The sequence below is a fragment of the Giraffa tippelskirchi genome, chromosome 4, assembly GCF_054371585.1.
Source record: "Giraffa tippelskirchi isolate mGirTip1 chromosome 4, T2T-mGirTip1v1.2.pri, whole genome shotgun sequence".
Lineage (NCBI taxonomy): Eukaryota > Metazoa > Chordata > Mammalia > Artiodactyla > Giraffidae > Giraffa > Giraffa tippelskirchi.
Genome location: NC_137278.1, coordinates 195,743,172 through 195,757,349, shown reverse-complemented (window position 1 = coordinate 195,757,349; position 14,178 = coordinate 195,743,172). Strand labels below are relative to the sequence as shown.

The window sequence follows — 14,178 nt, the reverse complement described above, 5'->3', positions numbered from 1 at the left end:
TCATAAAGATCAATTTTTTAAATAATTTGCCTGGTGTCTGAGTGTGCTGATGATTATTTATGTACATGGTGGAATTTGGTCTGGTAAAGGACTCTGGTTGCATAAGTATGTGAACTTTGAAGTCTCAAAAAGAATGATGCAACAGAATAAAAATCTACTATAGAGAGCAGGAGAGAACAGAAAAGACATTGCAGAAATTAAGGAATTGAAGGATTAGCTGGACCACTGATATAAGAATGAATGATGAGAGAGAGGATGATCTGCTTGCCTTTTATTATTTATCCATTTCCATCTCCCCAGAGAGGCCCAGGTTAGGACCCCTAGCCTCCTCTGGCTGGGAGTTTGGTCATAGGCTATACATTCTAATTAAAACATTTTTATTTAACTGGTTGTATTTGTTGCTCAGTCACTCAGTCGTGTCCAACTCTTTTTGACCCCATGGACTGCAGCATGCCAGGCTTCCCTATCCTTCACTATCTCCTGAATTTGTTCAAACTCATGTCCACTGAGTCAGTGATGTGATCCAACCATCTCATCTTCTGTCTCCCCATTTTCCTCCTGACCTCAATCTTTCCCAGCCTCAGGATCTTTTCTTATGAGTCAGTTTTTCTTATCATGTGGCCAAAGTATTGGAGCTTCAGCTTCAGCATCCATTCTTCCATCCTTTAAGATTGACTGAGTTGATCTCCTTGCTGTCCAAGGGGCTCTCAAGAGTCTTCTCCAACACCACAGTTCAAAAGCATCAGTTCTTCAGCGCTCAGCCTTCTTTATGATCCAACTCCCATGTCCATACATAACTACTGAAAAAAAACATAGCTTTGACTATATGGAACTTTGTCACAAAGTAATGTCTCTGCTTTTTAATATACTGTTTAGGTTTCTCATAGCTATTCTTCCAAGGAGCAGGCATCTTTTAATTTCATGACTGCAGTCACTGTCTGCAGTGATTTTGAAGCCCAAGAAAATAAAGTCTGTCACTATGTCCATTGTTTTCCCATCTTTTTGCTGTGAAGTGATGGGACTGGATTCCATGATATTAGTTTTTGAATGTGGAGTTTCAGCCAGCTTTTTCACTCTTCTCTTTCACTTTCATCAAGAGGTTCTTTAGCTCCTTTTCACTTTCTGCCATTAGGGTTGTGTCATCTGCATATCTGAGTTTATTGATATTGTTATAGTAATTCTATGAGATTAAAAATTTAGAAAGAACAAGAAAGAAGTATATCTTGTATTCTGTTTTATATACCCTGATACGTGAGAAATATTCAAATATGTGCTGAATAATCAATAAAGGCTTATACACATCAGGATAGAGACTTTTGAGACATATATTATTTCCTTTTTATTTTCTACTTGATTTTAAAATTTACGTTGAAGAATAAGTGTGTGAAAATTCCAAGAAAATTATTAAATAGAAGGCTGATGTGAGTAAAGATATTAAATATAATAAAGATATATCCTTGTCTGGTCTCTTGCTGTGTACACATTCTCTGTCCTTAGGCACATGTAGCATCCTCCATACCACACCCAGCCCCCCAGTGCTGCTCAGAGAACCTTACAATTGCCTTCATCAGCTCCCATTGCCATTCTTCTTCCTCCAGCTACTATAAAACCTTTTCCACCTTCTTCAAAAATTATATTTGTCCACTTACTCCAAATAAACCCCAAATGCAATTCTCTTATGTCACTGAAGTCATCAAATATCAACTATATAATCTCTTATCATAAAAAACAGAAATTCATGTTTTATTACCTCCTTTTTGACTTGTCAGTGCATGGCTAGGTGTTCCTCCAAAGTTTGCATTTATGCAGATATTTTAAAGGAAAAATTGGAGAGAGAGACTTTTCTAGTAACAGTGGAAGAATATATGACTCAGAGCATTTAATCCACAGTTCTCTGGTTCTACCATCAAAAAACTATGAATGTTTATGTCTACATTTGCAAAGGAAATTGGAAATTTGGCACAAATCTCTGATCTGTTAAATGATAACCCTTGTAGGGAAAGCCTCTGTATATGTAAATGATATCCTCCTATAGTAGGAGTGGCCTCCACTCGTACTCAGTTCAGTTCAGTCGCTCAGTCATGTCTGACTCTCTGCGACCCCATGAATCGCAGCATGCCAGGCCTCCCTGTCTATCACCAACTCCTGGAGTTTACCCAAACTCATGTGCATCGAGACAGTGATGCCATCCAGCCATCTCATCCTCTGTCGTCCCCTTCTCCTCCTGCCCTCAATCCTTCCCAGCATTAGGGTCTTAAATGAGTCAACTCTTCACACGAGGTGGCCAAAGTATTGGAGTTTCAGCTTCAACATCAGTCCTTCCAATGAACACCCAGGACTGATCTCCTTTAGGATGGATTGATTGGATCTCCTTGCAGTCCAAGGGACTCTCAAGAGTCTTTTCCAACACCACAGTTCAAAAGCATCAATTCTTCAGCGCTTAGCTTTCTTCACCGTCTAACTCTCACATCCACACATGACTACTGGAAAAACCATAGCCTTGACTAGATGGACCTTTGTTGGCAAAGTAACGTCTCTGCTTTTTAATATGCTATCTAGGTTGGTCATAACTTTCCTTCCAAGGAGTAAGCATCTTTTAATTTCATGGCTGCAATCACCTAACCTAGTGCAAAATAATGTCTCACACTGTTTGCATAGAAACAACTCCACCCAGGAAAGTACATCCTCATTTTTGCCCCTCCCTCTCATAGTCTCCTTGTGCAAAGGAAGTGTGTATGTGGCAAATGTTTCACGCTTACAAAAAGTGAATTTTAAAAAAATTATGAGGATTTATTTTAATTGGAGAATAAATAAAGCTACTTTAGTGTCACTCAAGACCACTGGAGAAGAAAAGAATAGCAGAGACTTGTAAGAGGAAAGTAAATGAAGCTCATGGCTCACAGCTACAGTGCTCCCAGGGAGGATGTGTAGACGTCTCAGTGCTCTCTAGCCCACCGTCTCTTATTGCCCTGCTGATCAGACACCAGCTCTCTTGGAACTTGTCATTCTCTCAGCTGGTGGGCAATGAACTAACCATACCTGAGCAGATGACTCCTACATCCTCGCGATGATCGCAGTTGTGTTGCCCCCAGCCCTGGGAAGGGCACCTCCACACGTGGGACTCCTTTCCTGCACAGTTCATACTTTCCAGCCAGATGGGCCCTGATCCCGCCCCGAAGTGAGCAGACCTCATGGCATCGGTGGCTTCTCCACAGCCCAGCTGCCTGCACACCACGTGAGCATCAGGCAGGTCCCAGTAGTCATCACAGATGGTGCCCCAGGAGCCCTGGTCAAGGATCTCCACTCTCCCGGCGCAGGGACCGCCCCCGTCCACCAGGCGGAGCTGTCTGCTGTCTGAGGAGAGAGAAATGGGACAAGGGGGCTGTGACCCTAGGGGTTGAGAAGGGTCTTCTCTCCTGTGGGACCCTTACCTGAGCAGTAAGGGGCGCTCCCTTCTGAGAACCAGGCCCTGCTGGTTCTGACATGGAGTCATTGCACGGGAGCAGCAGCTGGGTCTGGTTTCTTATATCAGCAGCAAGAGAATAATAAGGTTGAAAAATAGGAGGAAAATAAAACAGAAAATGTTAAGTTGAAAACACTCTAGAGAGTAGTCTGAGACAGAAGGTGTTACAAGGTCCAATCAGAGTTAACATTGTGATCTGTAGAGTTCTGCACAGCATCAGAGAAAGATTTACAGGAAATGTTGGTCTCTACCCGGAGCAGTTAAATGAATTCAGAGTCACAGGAATGAGCTGGCAGCTGGATGGATTCCTTGCAAACCACACACACTTTGATGCTGTTAATCTGAGAGTTAAAGGGGCTGATTAAAGAGAGTGAAGTCAGGAACTGGCCTCATCAGATGCTTCAGGTAGCAGCCATGAGTTCTCTACCATTAGAATTCTTCTCCCTGGTACAGTCATTCAGAACTGAAAAACAAATGGATTCTGTGCTGTATTGGTTTACCCCAGAATATTTCATTCATTGTTCTAAGCTTCAGACTTCAGATCTGGATACTTACTTTCAAAATATGTGATCTCTTTGAGTATATTGAACAATTTTGCATGAGAGATGATGTCAGGTAACATTGATTGACATTGGCCAGATTCCACTGGGAATCAGAGAATGTTGCTTCTTCTCCCCCAAACATACAATCCCTCCTTGGACTTTGTGTCAAGAATCTCTGTTATTCAAATTTTGGAGCTATGTGATCTTGAGGGGGAAATAGTGTGTATGTGGGCTTAGTTGCTTCAGTCGTGTCCGACTCTTTAAGACCCTATGAACTGTAGCCCTCCAGACTCCTCTGCCCATGGGATTCCCCAGGCAAGAATACTGGAATGGGTTGCCATGCCCTCCTCCAGGGGATCATCCTGACCCAGCGATCTAACCAGTGTCTCCTGTATCTCCTGCATTGGAGGTGGATTCTTTACCACTGAGCCACCAGCGAAGCCCTTCTAGTTCTATCACAGAACAAAAATAGGTTATATTCCTGCTCTGAAAGCCCTTGAACAAATAACATTAACAGACTCACTGTATTCTTTCCTTTTATACATAGTGATGTAAAGAAAGGTTAAATAATGTCTATCAGAGCTGTGCCTTAAGTAAATAATGAAGTAGAGAATTAAACCTAAAATTTTCCACTTCCATGGAGAATGGAGGAGTTCACAGCAGGCCAATGTGTCTTGCTGGGTCTTGCTGGATACAACTTAAAAAGCTGGAAAATGCTTCTTAAGAAACAGTAAATGTATTTGACATTTGTTAACACAACATGGACTAAATATGCTAAAATTCTGAAGAGTGGAGATTATTTCAACGTTAGTCAAGGATTTATAGCTTCTTTTTCTCTGTGGGAATTTGTCAATTCATTGCATAATTTGATGATTCAGAATGTGGACTCAGGCAAGCAGAGGACTACTGTTGTGACAGGAAGCCAGCATAATTTGGGAGTTACCTGGTGCTGGAGTGACAAAATTAGAGTCTTGAGAGCCTCTCTCACACAGCAGGTTTTCTCCTCAAATATCTGCCCAGTATATAAGCTGTGAAGGGCAGGAAGCTAAAGGATGACATAAAAAGACTTGGAAAGCAGAGTCTTTTTCATTCTGTTGGGTACTGAGCTACCAAAGAATCCAGGTTCTGAACTGAAATCTCTGAAAGCCCACGTCATAGGGCGAGAGCAATCAGCGGTGAACTGAGTGCTACCAAAACTGCAACCCATACTTGTTACAGCTCAGTTTTAGGTTATATTTAGATATTTGAGTGATACACATCCCTTCCCCCTACCTGCCTAGGAAAACAAAGGGTAAATACTTTCAGGTGTTAGAAACTGTATCAGGAGTATCTTACTTTTTCATATATAATTTATAGCATTCAAAATGACATGACATTTGACAAGCTAGGATAACACGACAAATGACCAAATCGAAAAAAGATAAGAGAATGCATAGACACCTATGATAGGAATGCTGGACTTAGCATATAAGGATTTTAACTACAATCAATGTATTTAGGGGAGAAAAAAAGAGAAGGAGAGAATAAATAGGTAAAAAGATGAAAAAAATAACAAATAATCATAAATAAATAAAAATATCAAAGGAACCACTGCCAATCGAAAATAAAATATCTAGGATTAAAAAGTGAATGAATAAGTTAAAAGAATTTTAGATAGAACTCAGAATATAATGATTTAGAGGAGTCCTAAAGATGAGAGATGAGAAAGAGAAGAAAGAGGAGAAGGAGAGGGAGAAGAGATACAGAGACAGAGAGACAGAACTGCAGGAGCAATATCTGAAGATATAACGATAGAGAATATTTTCAAAAAATAAATGGAAGAGTATGAAAACCCCCACTCTTAGTAAAGCTGCCTAAAATCAAAAGGAAAAAGGAAAATATGGAATAATAACAGATTTATTTAATACAAAAGGAAGGGAAAAAAAGGAGAGAAAAAGGAACATAAAACAGGTGGATGAATTAAAAACAAATGGCAGATACCAACACGTCAATATCAGTAATTGCATTTACCGTAATGGATTAAGATAAAACAACACTGACACAAATGTTACTTGCAAAATGCCCACCTTATATTATGAAAGCAAAGAATGATTGAAAGTAAAAGGATGGAAAAAAGGTACTAACTGTAACAAAACTGGAGTAGCTATATCAATGTCCCAGAAAGTAGACTTTAAGCAAAGATACACTAATTGAATTAAAACGGGAATTTTCATGATTATAATGAGATGCACCCTTAATAAAGGTATTTTAGACAACAAAATTCAAGAAAAGTAACAGAACATAACTTTGAAATATACTTGACAGAATGAAAAGAAGAAATAGACAAAATCACAATCAAAATGGGGGATTATTACCCTATCTTTTTCAATAGCATGCAGACCAAACATACAAAAAACAAAGAAGAATGCAGTAGATGTAGAACAACATAATCAGCACATTTAACTAAGTAATATATAGAGCAATGTACCCGACAACGCAAGAGTTCACATTACTGTAAATGCACTAGGAACACTTATCAAAATGACCATATAATAGGACAAAATCTTTCACTCTTTGAATCCATACAGAGTATTTACTCTGACCACAGTGGAATAAAATTAAGAATTAATAAAAAAATATTGTTAGCCATCCCTATTTGGGAAAATTCAGCAATCATCCTCCAAAAAACACCTGAGTCAGGGAATAAATTTAAAACTTACAAAATATTGTGAAATAATGATAATAAAGATATGATAATAATGATAATAAACACAAAATACTGATATGATAATAAATCTTTCAATGAAACCCAAGTAGTGCCTAAGGGAAATTAATGCCCTAGATTTAGAGAAGAGGAAAGACTGAAAGTGAAAAAAAGTAAGCTTCCAATTATGAAACTAGGAAATGATGAGAAAGTCTAAAGAATGTAGAATGTTGGGGTTAATTAAAAAAGGAACAAAAATTAATGGAAAAGAAGGTAAGCGTAATATAGAAAATATAGAAGAAAACCCTTTAAACGTGGCTCATTGAAAATTGATTAACACTGAGCAATACTAATGAATAGCAGAGAGAAAATGAAGTTAACAATACCAAGAATGAAAAGGGACATCACTATGAATCATACAGATTTTTTGGTCATAGTTTTTGTGCTGTTGTTTGTTTGATTTTTGGCTGTGCTGTTGTCCATGGGATCGTAGTTCCCAGATCAGGGATTGAAACTGGACCCATGACAGTGAAAGCCCAGAGATCTAACCCCTGGATTACATAGTTTTATTAATACAATTTATATATTTAATGTAGATAAGTACACAGAAAGTGTCAATTTCTCCACAGCCTTGCCAACACTTAAGTGTCTTTTAAAAAAAAAAAGTCGTTCTGACATGTGTGAGATGATATCTCTTTGTGGTTTTAATTTACATTTCCCTGATGATTGACAATGTCAAGCATTTTTTCATATACCTATTGCCATTTGTACGTCTTTAGAGAAATGTCTATCCAACCCCTTGGCCAATTTTTTAACTGAGTTATTAGGTTTTAAGTTTATTGGTTTTTTTTTTATCTTAAGTTGTAGGAGTTCCTTATTATTTTTGGAAATTAATACCTTATATAATTTGCTCTAGCTTGCTTTTTCACTCTGTTGATCTTTCCTTTGGTTTGTGGAAGCTTTTTAGTTTGATATATTCCCACTTGTCTATTTTTGCTTTGTTGCTTGTACTTTTGATGTCATATCCATTAACTCATGAAACAATGTACTTTTATTTTGTGATGGAGCTAAGATATCACATACCTGAAATGTAATTCCTGTCTGGTGATGATGTTACACCATCACACATAGTAAAATAAATTCAGATAAATAAATAAATTTGAAATTAGGTTTTGAATATTCTTTAGTGGAACTATAAAATTGTTTGCAGAAAATACAACTTGATCCAATGTTATTTTGAGATGAAGAATGGTGTTTGAAACATTGCATTAAAGGCAGAAGTCAAAAAAGTAAAACATTACAGATTTGATCACATAACCCCTCCCCATACACATATTCAGCCTTAAAAATATAGGTAAAATACAGGGAAAATCTTCCAAAAATATTTAAGAAAAACAGTAAGTGACGTTTGTTTATAAAGAGTTCCTATGAATAAATAAGAAATTTTAAAACATTCTAGAGAAAAAATATTGTCATGAAAGATATCTTAAGACAGCAATATAGGAAAGAAGATAATATTTTTGTATATAGTGTTTGTGAAAGTCCCTCAGTCACGTCCAACTCTTTGCAACCCCATGGAGTATAGAGTCCATGGAATTTTCCAGGTGAGAATACTGGAGTGGGTAGCCATTCCCTTCTCCAGGGGATCTTCCTAACCCAGGGATCAAACCCAGGTCTCCCACATTGCAGGCAGATTCTTTACCAGCTGAATCACAAGGGAAGCCCAAGAATGCTGTAGTGAGTAGCCTATCCTTCTCCAGTGGATTTTCCAGACTCAGGAATCAAACGGGGGTCTCCTGCATGGCAGGCGGATTGTTTACCAGTCGACCTACCAGGGAAGCCCTTATGTGGATTAAAAAACATGATGCATGCTCTTATGTCAAGACTATGAAGAAAATAATGCTCTTTTAAAATTAATTATTTATTTGGTTGGGCTGGGTCTTAGTTGCAGCATGCAAATTCTTACTTGTGGGATCATAAGAAAAAAAAATTGTAACTGCATGTGGTGATGGATATTACTGTATGTGTGGTGATGATTTACCAATATGTACAAATACATAAACACTATGTTGTACACTTAGAACTAATATAATGTTATAAGAATTATATCTCAATTAAAAATTTTAACAAACAAGGTTGGTATATGTGAATTACATTATTTTCATTCTTACCTCATTTAGGCTTCTCTGGTGGCTCAGATAGTAAAGAATCTGACTGCTGTGTGGGAGACCTGATTTTGCTACCTGGGTCAAGATGATCCCCTGGAGAAGGGAATGGCAACCCATTCCAGTATTCTTGCCTGGAGAATTCCATGGACAGAGGAGCCTGGCAGGCTACAGTCCATGTGGTCGCAAAGAGTCAGACACAACTGAGCAACTAACATTTTCACTTAATGTCATTTTGTGGACCCAAATTAAACCCATCACTTAGATTTTAAAATATCAAATCTCACTGTATCCTACAGGGTTGGGACAGACACACAGAAACAGACAGTAAGTCACCTGCGCACGAGATATAGGCTTCCTCCTTTGGAGAACATGAAGCATAATTCCAAGGGTCAGAAGGACACTGCCAGAGAGAGGTGTCAGTTTTCCGACAGTGTATTCCATTCACCCACCGGGGTCTAGAACCTTCTCTAAGAGCAAGAGAAGAGTTGAGGGTTCCACTGTCCCCACAGTCAAGCTGTCTGCAGATCACGGACACAGTGATGTCTTCCATGGGGCTTCGGCAGACACTACCCCAGGTCCCGTTGTAGAAAACTTCCAGCCACCCAGCACACTGCTGGTCCTCACTCACCATCCTGAGGGCCAGGAATTCTAAGGTTGAAAGTGGAGGAGACAGGACACAGTGAAAACTTTGCTGGATGTTCTAGGTTTTCCTTTCTTCTAGAAATGGTGAACATTTATCTCTGACCTTGTTCAAGAGATACCCACTAGATGACAAGACTGACATTACCTCCCTTTTAACTGACTTTGTCCATTTGTGTCTGTCCTTCTATTTCTACCACAGTGGTGTAGTGGATATGAACTGAGAGGAAGGCCAAATTGCATGGGTGCTAGTCAAGGAGGGGCAGCTGAATCCTGCTTCCTGACAATATTTTTGAAGAGTATGTTAAAGGGATGTGATGTGGATATTAGGGATATAGGGATAATAATTAATCCAAAAATGTCCACATCCCAAACTCTGCAACCGGTGAATATGTTGCCGTACCTGACAAGAGGGTTTACAGATGTGATTAAGTAAGGACCCTGGGATGGTGAGTTTAAGCTAGAATATTGTATGAAAAATGTGAGCCGAGTCTAACCACATCCTTAGACCCACTATCCTTAAACGTGGAATACTTTTCTTAGCTCTGGCTAAAGAGAGAGATGTGACTCTGGATAATGCTTGGAAGCCTGCAGCATTGCTGGTCTGATAATGGATGAAGAGGGGACTATGAACCAAGGAATGTAGACGGTTTCTAGAAGTTTGAAAAGACAAGAAAGAGATTCTTCCCCAGAGCCGCAAAAGTGATGAGGCCCTGCTAAAGCCTTGATCCCAGCCCAGTGAGATCTCTGCTGGACATCTAAGCTACAGAAGAGTAAGGAAATAAATATATGTTGTTTTAAACCACTGATTGGTAAATCGTTAGGGAAGCAAACGGAAACTAGTACCATGGGTTTAAAATTTTTGTATGTAACTGGAGAGAGAGCCCTGCTTTCAAGAAAAAAAATGTAAGAAACGGCTCTGCCAGGGAACACTGCTGAAAAGAAAAGGATCAGATCGTCAGCTGTTGCAGGAGAAAGTGAAAGCACCTCGTCTTCCCTTCTGCTAGAAAGACAAACTCCATGGGAGGAAGCTTCCTTCTCTAGTCCTTTGAGCATCTCTCCCTCAGGGCTCAGGCCCCCGTCCTCCAGGGCCCCACCCCTCCCCCAGACTGTGGACAGTGTGCAGCGCAGACCTGAGCAGATGACCCCCGCGTCCTGCTTGTGTCTGCAGTTGTGCCGCCCCCAGCCCCGGGAAGGGCACCTCCACACATGGGACTCATTTCCTGTGCAGTTCAGGTCGTCCAGCCAGATGGGCCCTGATCCCGCCCCAAAGTGAGCAGACCCCGTGGCATTGAGGGCTTCTCCACAGCCCAGCTGCCTGCACACCACGCGGGCATCGTCCAGGTCCCAGCCGTCATCACAGATGGTGCCCCAGGAGCCCTGGTCAAGGATCTCCACTCTCCCGGCGCAGGGACCGGCTCCGTCCACCAGGCGGAGCTGTCTGCTGTCTGAGGAGAGAGAAATAGACAATGGAGTGGTGACCCCAGGGGTTGAGAAGGGTCTTCTGTCTTGTGGGACCCTCACCTGAGCAGTAGGGGGCGCTCTCCACTGAGGCCGCAGAGCCGGCTGGTTCTGACACAGAGTCGTCGCACTGAGGCAGCACCTGGGTCTGGTTTCCTGAAGAAACAACAATGATCAGAAGTCTGGAAGGGTTGAAGAACAGGAAACTAAATTAAGGGAAATAATGACCTAGTGATGGAGCCTAAGATGAAAGCTGTGACCCAGCAGTAAAGTTATCATACTCTTAGTGTTCATCTCCTCCCTGGAAAGTTCTGCTTCTGACAGTACCACAATATCTGTTTTAACCCCAGTGTTCCTTTAAGAATGAGTTAAGTAAGTTGTTGTATCCCTAAATTTATCCCTGTGCTGTGTTTAGTTGCTCAGTCATGTTCGACTCTCTGTAACCCCTTGGACTATAGCCCACCAGTCTCCTCTGCCTATAGAATTTTTCAGACAAGAATACTGGAGTGGGTTGTTATGCCCTCCTCCAGGGGATCTTCCCAACCCAGGGATCAAACCCAGGTCTCTTGCACTGCAGGCAGATTCTTTACCATCTGAGCCACCAGGGAAGCCCAAATCTATCCCTAAGTTAAAGCAAAACAAAATTCTTTCTGAAGGAGTTCTACAATTTCTTCAATGTCTATCTTTAAAACAAACACTTGAATAAAATAGATATGAAAAACAGAAAGGAAAAAGGAGACACTAGAAAGAATTCCCAGGGTTTTCAGCTGCTAGAGCTACCTGACAGAGACTATAAATAGCCATGGCTAAAGTGCTTATGGAATTAATTGACAAAATGTGTATCTTTGCAGAGAAATGATATCAAAACCCAAATACTTCTAGAGCTGAAAAACTTGTTAGCTACAATTAAGAACTAAAGAATAAGTGTACCCTCACATTAGCTCAGCATAAAGTAGAAACATCAAAATGCAAAATCAGAGGATATTCTTCAATCTAGAAATTAAGGTCACATAGCAAGAGCTCTGGTTATATTGTTGTATAGCAGTTTTTCCAAAAACCTTGGTTCAATTCAGTTCAGTTGCTCAGTCATGTCCAACTCTTTGTGACCCAATTAACTGCAGCTTGCCAGGCTTCCCTGTTCATCACCAACTCTTGGAGCTTGCTTAAACTCATGTCCATCAAGTCGGTGATGCCATCCAACCATCTCATCTTCTGTCATCTCCTTCTTATCTCACCCTCAATCTTTCCCAGCATCAGGGTCTTTTCAAGTGAGTCTGTTCTTCGCATCAGGTAGCCAAAGTATTGGAGCTTCAGCTTCAGTACCAGTCCTTCCAATGAACATTCAGGACTGATTTCCATTAGAATCCACTGGTTTGATCTCCCTGCATTCCAGGGAACTCTCAAGAGTCTTCTCCAACACCACAGTTCAAAAGCATCAGTTCTTTGGAGCTCAACTTTCTTTATGGTCCAACTCTTACATCCATACATAACTACTGGAAAAAATCATAGCTTTGACTAGATGGACCTTTTTCAGCAAAGTAACGTCTCTGCTTTTTAATATGCTGTCTAGATTGGTCATAGCTGTTCTTCCAAGGAGCAAGCATCATTTAATTTCATGGCTGCAGTCACCATCTGCAGTGAATTTGGAGCCCAAGAAAATAGTCTGTCACTGTTTCCATTGTTTCCCCATCAATTTGCCATGAAGTGATGGGACCAGATGCCATGATCTTAGTTTTCTGAATGTTGAGTTTTAAGCCAGTGTTTTCACTCTCCTCTTTCACTTTCATCAAGAGGCTCTTCAGTTCCTCTTCGCTTTCTGCTGTAAGGGTGGTGTCATCTGCACATCTGAGGTTATTGATATTTCTCCTGACAATCTTGATTCCAGCTTGTGCTTCTTCCAGCCCAGCATTTTGCATGATGTACTCTGCATATAAGTTAAACAAGCAGGGTGACAATATACAGCCTTGACGTACTCCTTTCCCAATTTGGAAACAGTCTGTTGTTCCATGTCCAATTCTAACTATTGCTTCTTGACCTGCATACAGATTTATCAGGAGGCAGGTAGGTGTCTAGTAGTCCTGTTTTTAAAAGAATTTTCCACAGTTCATTGTGATCCACACAGTCAAAGGCTTTGGCATAGTCAATAAAGGACAAGTAGGGGTTTTTCTGAAACTCTCTTGCTTTTTCTGTGATCCAACAGATGTTGGCAATTTGATCAGTATGAACAGGCAAAACTTAGTAGCTGAAGAAAAAAATATGTACTTCATTTTGCTTATGACTTTGGGTCATTAATCAGGAAAAATACTCAGTTTGGCAGTCTTTCAGTGGGGTCTTTCAGTGCTGCAATTAGATGTCACCTGGAACTGAAGTCATTTAACGACTTGACTGAACTCTGATTCTGTAAGGAAATTCCCAGAACTGTTCTAAGGGTAAAGGAACATCATGTGTTCAACTTAATTCAGAAAGAACTTACATATTCAGGAATAAATGGGGCAGAAGGGGAACAGAGAAGGAAGGACACACACACAGAGATTAAAGCAAAATATTGATACTAACATTTAGAAACCCAGGTAAAGGTCATAAGGGAATTTTTATATTGTATTCCAAACATTTTTATGTCTCAGCATACATCAAAATTTAAAGAATTAAAACATGAAAACAAGTCAAAGAGAATTCATTGCCAGGACACTTTCACAAAAATACTCATAACATCAAAAATAAAAGACCTAAGAGAAATCCTAGTAGAAGATGGGCAAAATCTCTGAAAGAAATTCAGGATCTAACTGAGTGGAGGGATGTATTATGTCAATGATTTGGAAAACTCAACATTGTCAATGTCAATCATCCTCAAATTTCTATATCTACTCTCAGATTTTCAAATCTAATCTCAATGAAAATACCTTTAAGCTTTTCTTTCGGTGAAAATGACAAGCTGATTTCTAAATTCATACAAAATACAAGCAACCAAGAATGACCACCACAGTTTGTAAGAAAAGCAACGATGTTAGAGGAGTTAATGTAAAGTGACTCTTGTAAATTAAATTATTCAGACTTACTACACAGTTTGAAACTCAGGGAGATAGTGAAGGACAGGGAAGCCTGGTGTGCTGTAGTCCATGGGGTCACAAAGAGTCAGACTTGACTTAGCCATTGAACAACAACAACTACAAAGTTATGTTAATTAAGAAAATGAAGTATTGATGCAAGGATATACGAATGATA

The 14,178-nt window shown here is 39.9% G+C and overlaps 1 protein-coding gene across 7 annotated transcripts in view; it reads right to left on the bottom strand.

Moving 5' to 3' along the window:
* Window positions 1-14,178, bottom strand: part of LOC145544788 (antigen WC1.1) — a 62,003-nt gene that overhangs the window by 29,894 nt on the left and 17,931 nt on the right. For 6 of the 7 annotated variants that reach the window (XM_081587993.1, XM_081587994.1, XM_081587995.1 and 3 more), the window contains exons 5-8: window positions 11,020-11,112; window positions 10,629-10,943; window positions 9,190-9,504; window positions 3,040-3,354 (exon numbers count right to left, since the gene is read on the bottom strand). In XM_081587993.1, coding sequence (XP_081444119.1) covers window positions 3,040-3,354; window positions 9,190-9,504; window positions 10,629-10,943; window positions 11,020-11,112 — 1,038 coding nt within the window. Of the gene's footprint in view, window positions 1-3,010; window positions 3,391-9,189; window positions 9,505-10,628; window positions 10,944-11,019; window positions 11,113-14,178 lie in introns of those variants that run through there. The other variant, XM_081587999.1, reaches the window with a different exon arrangement.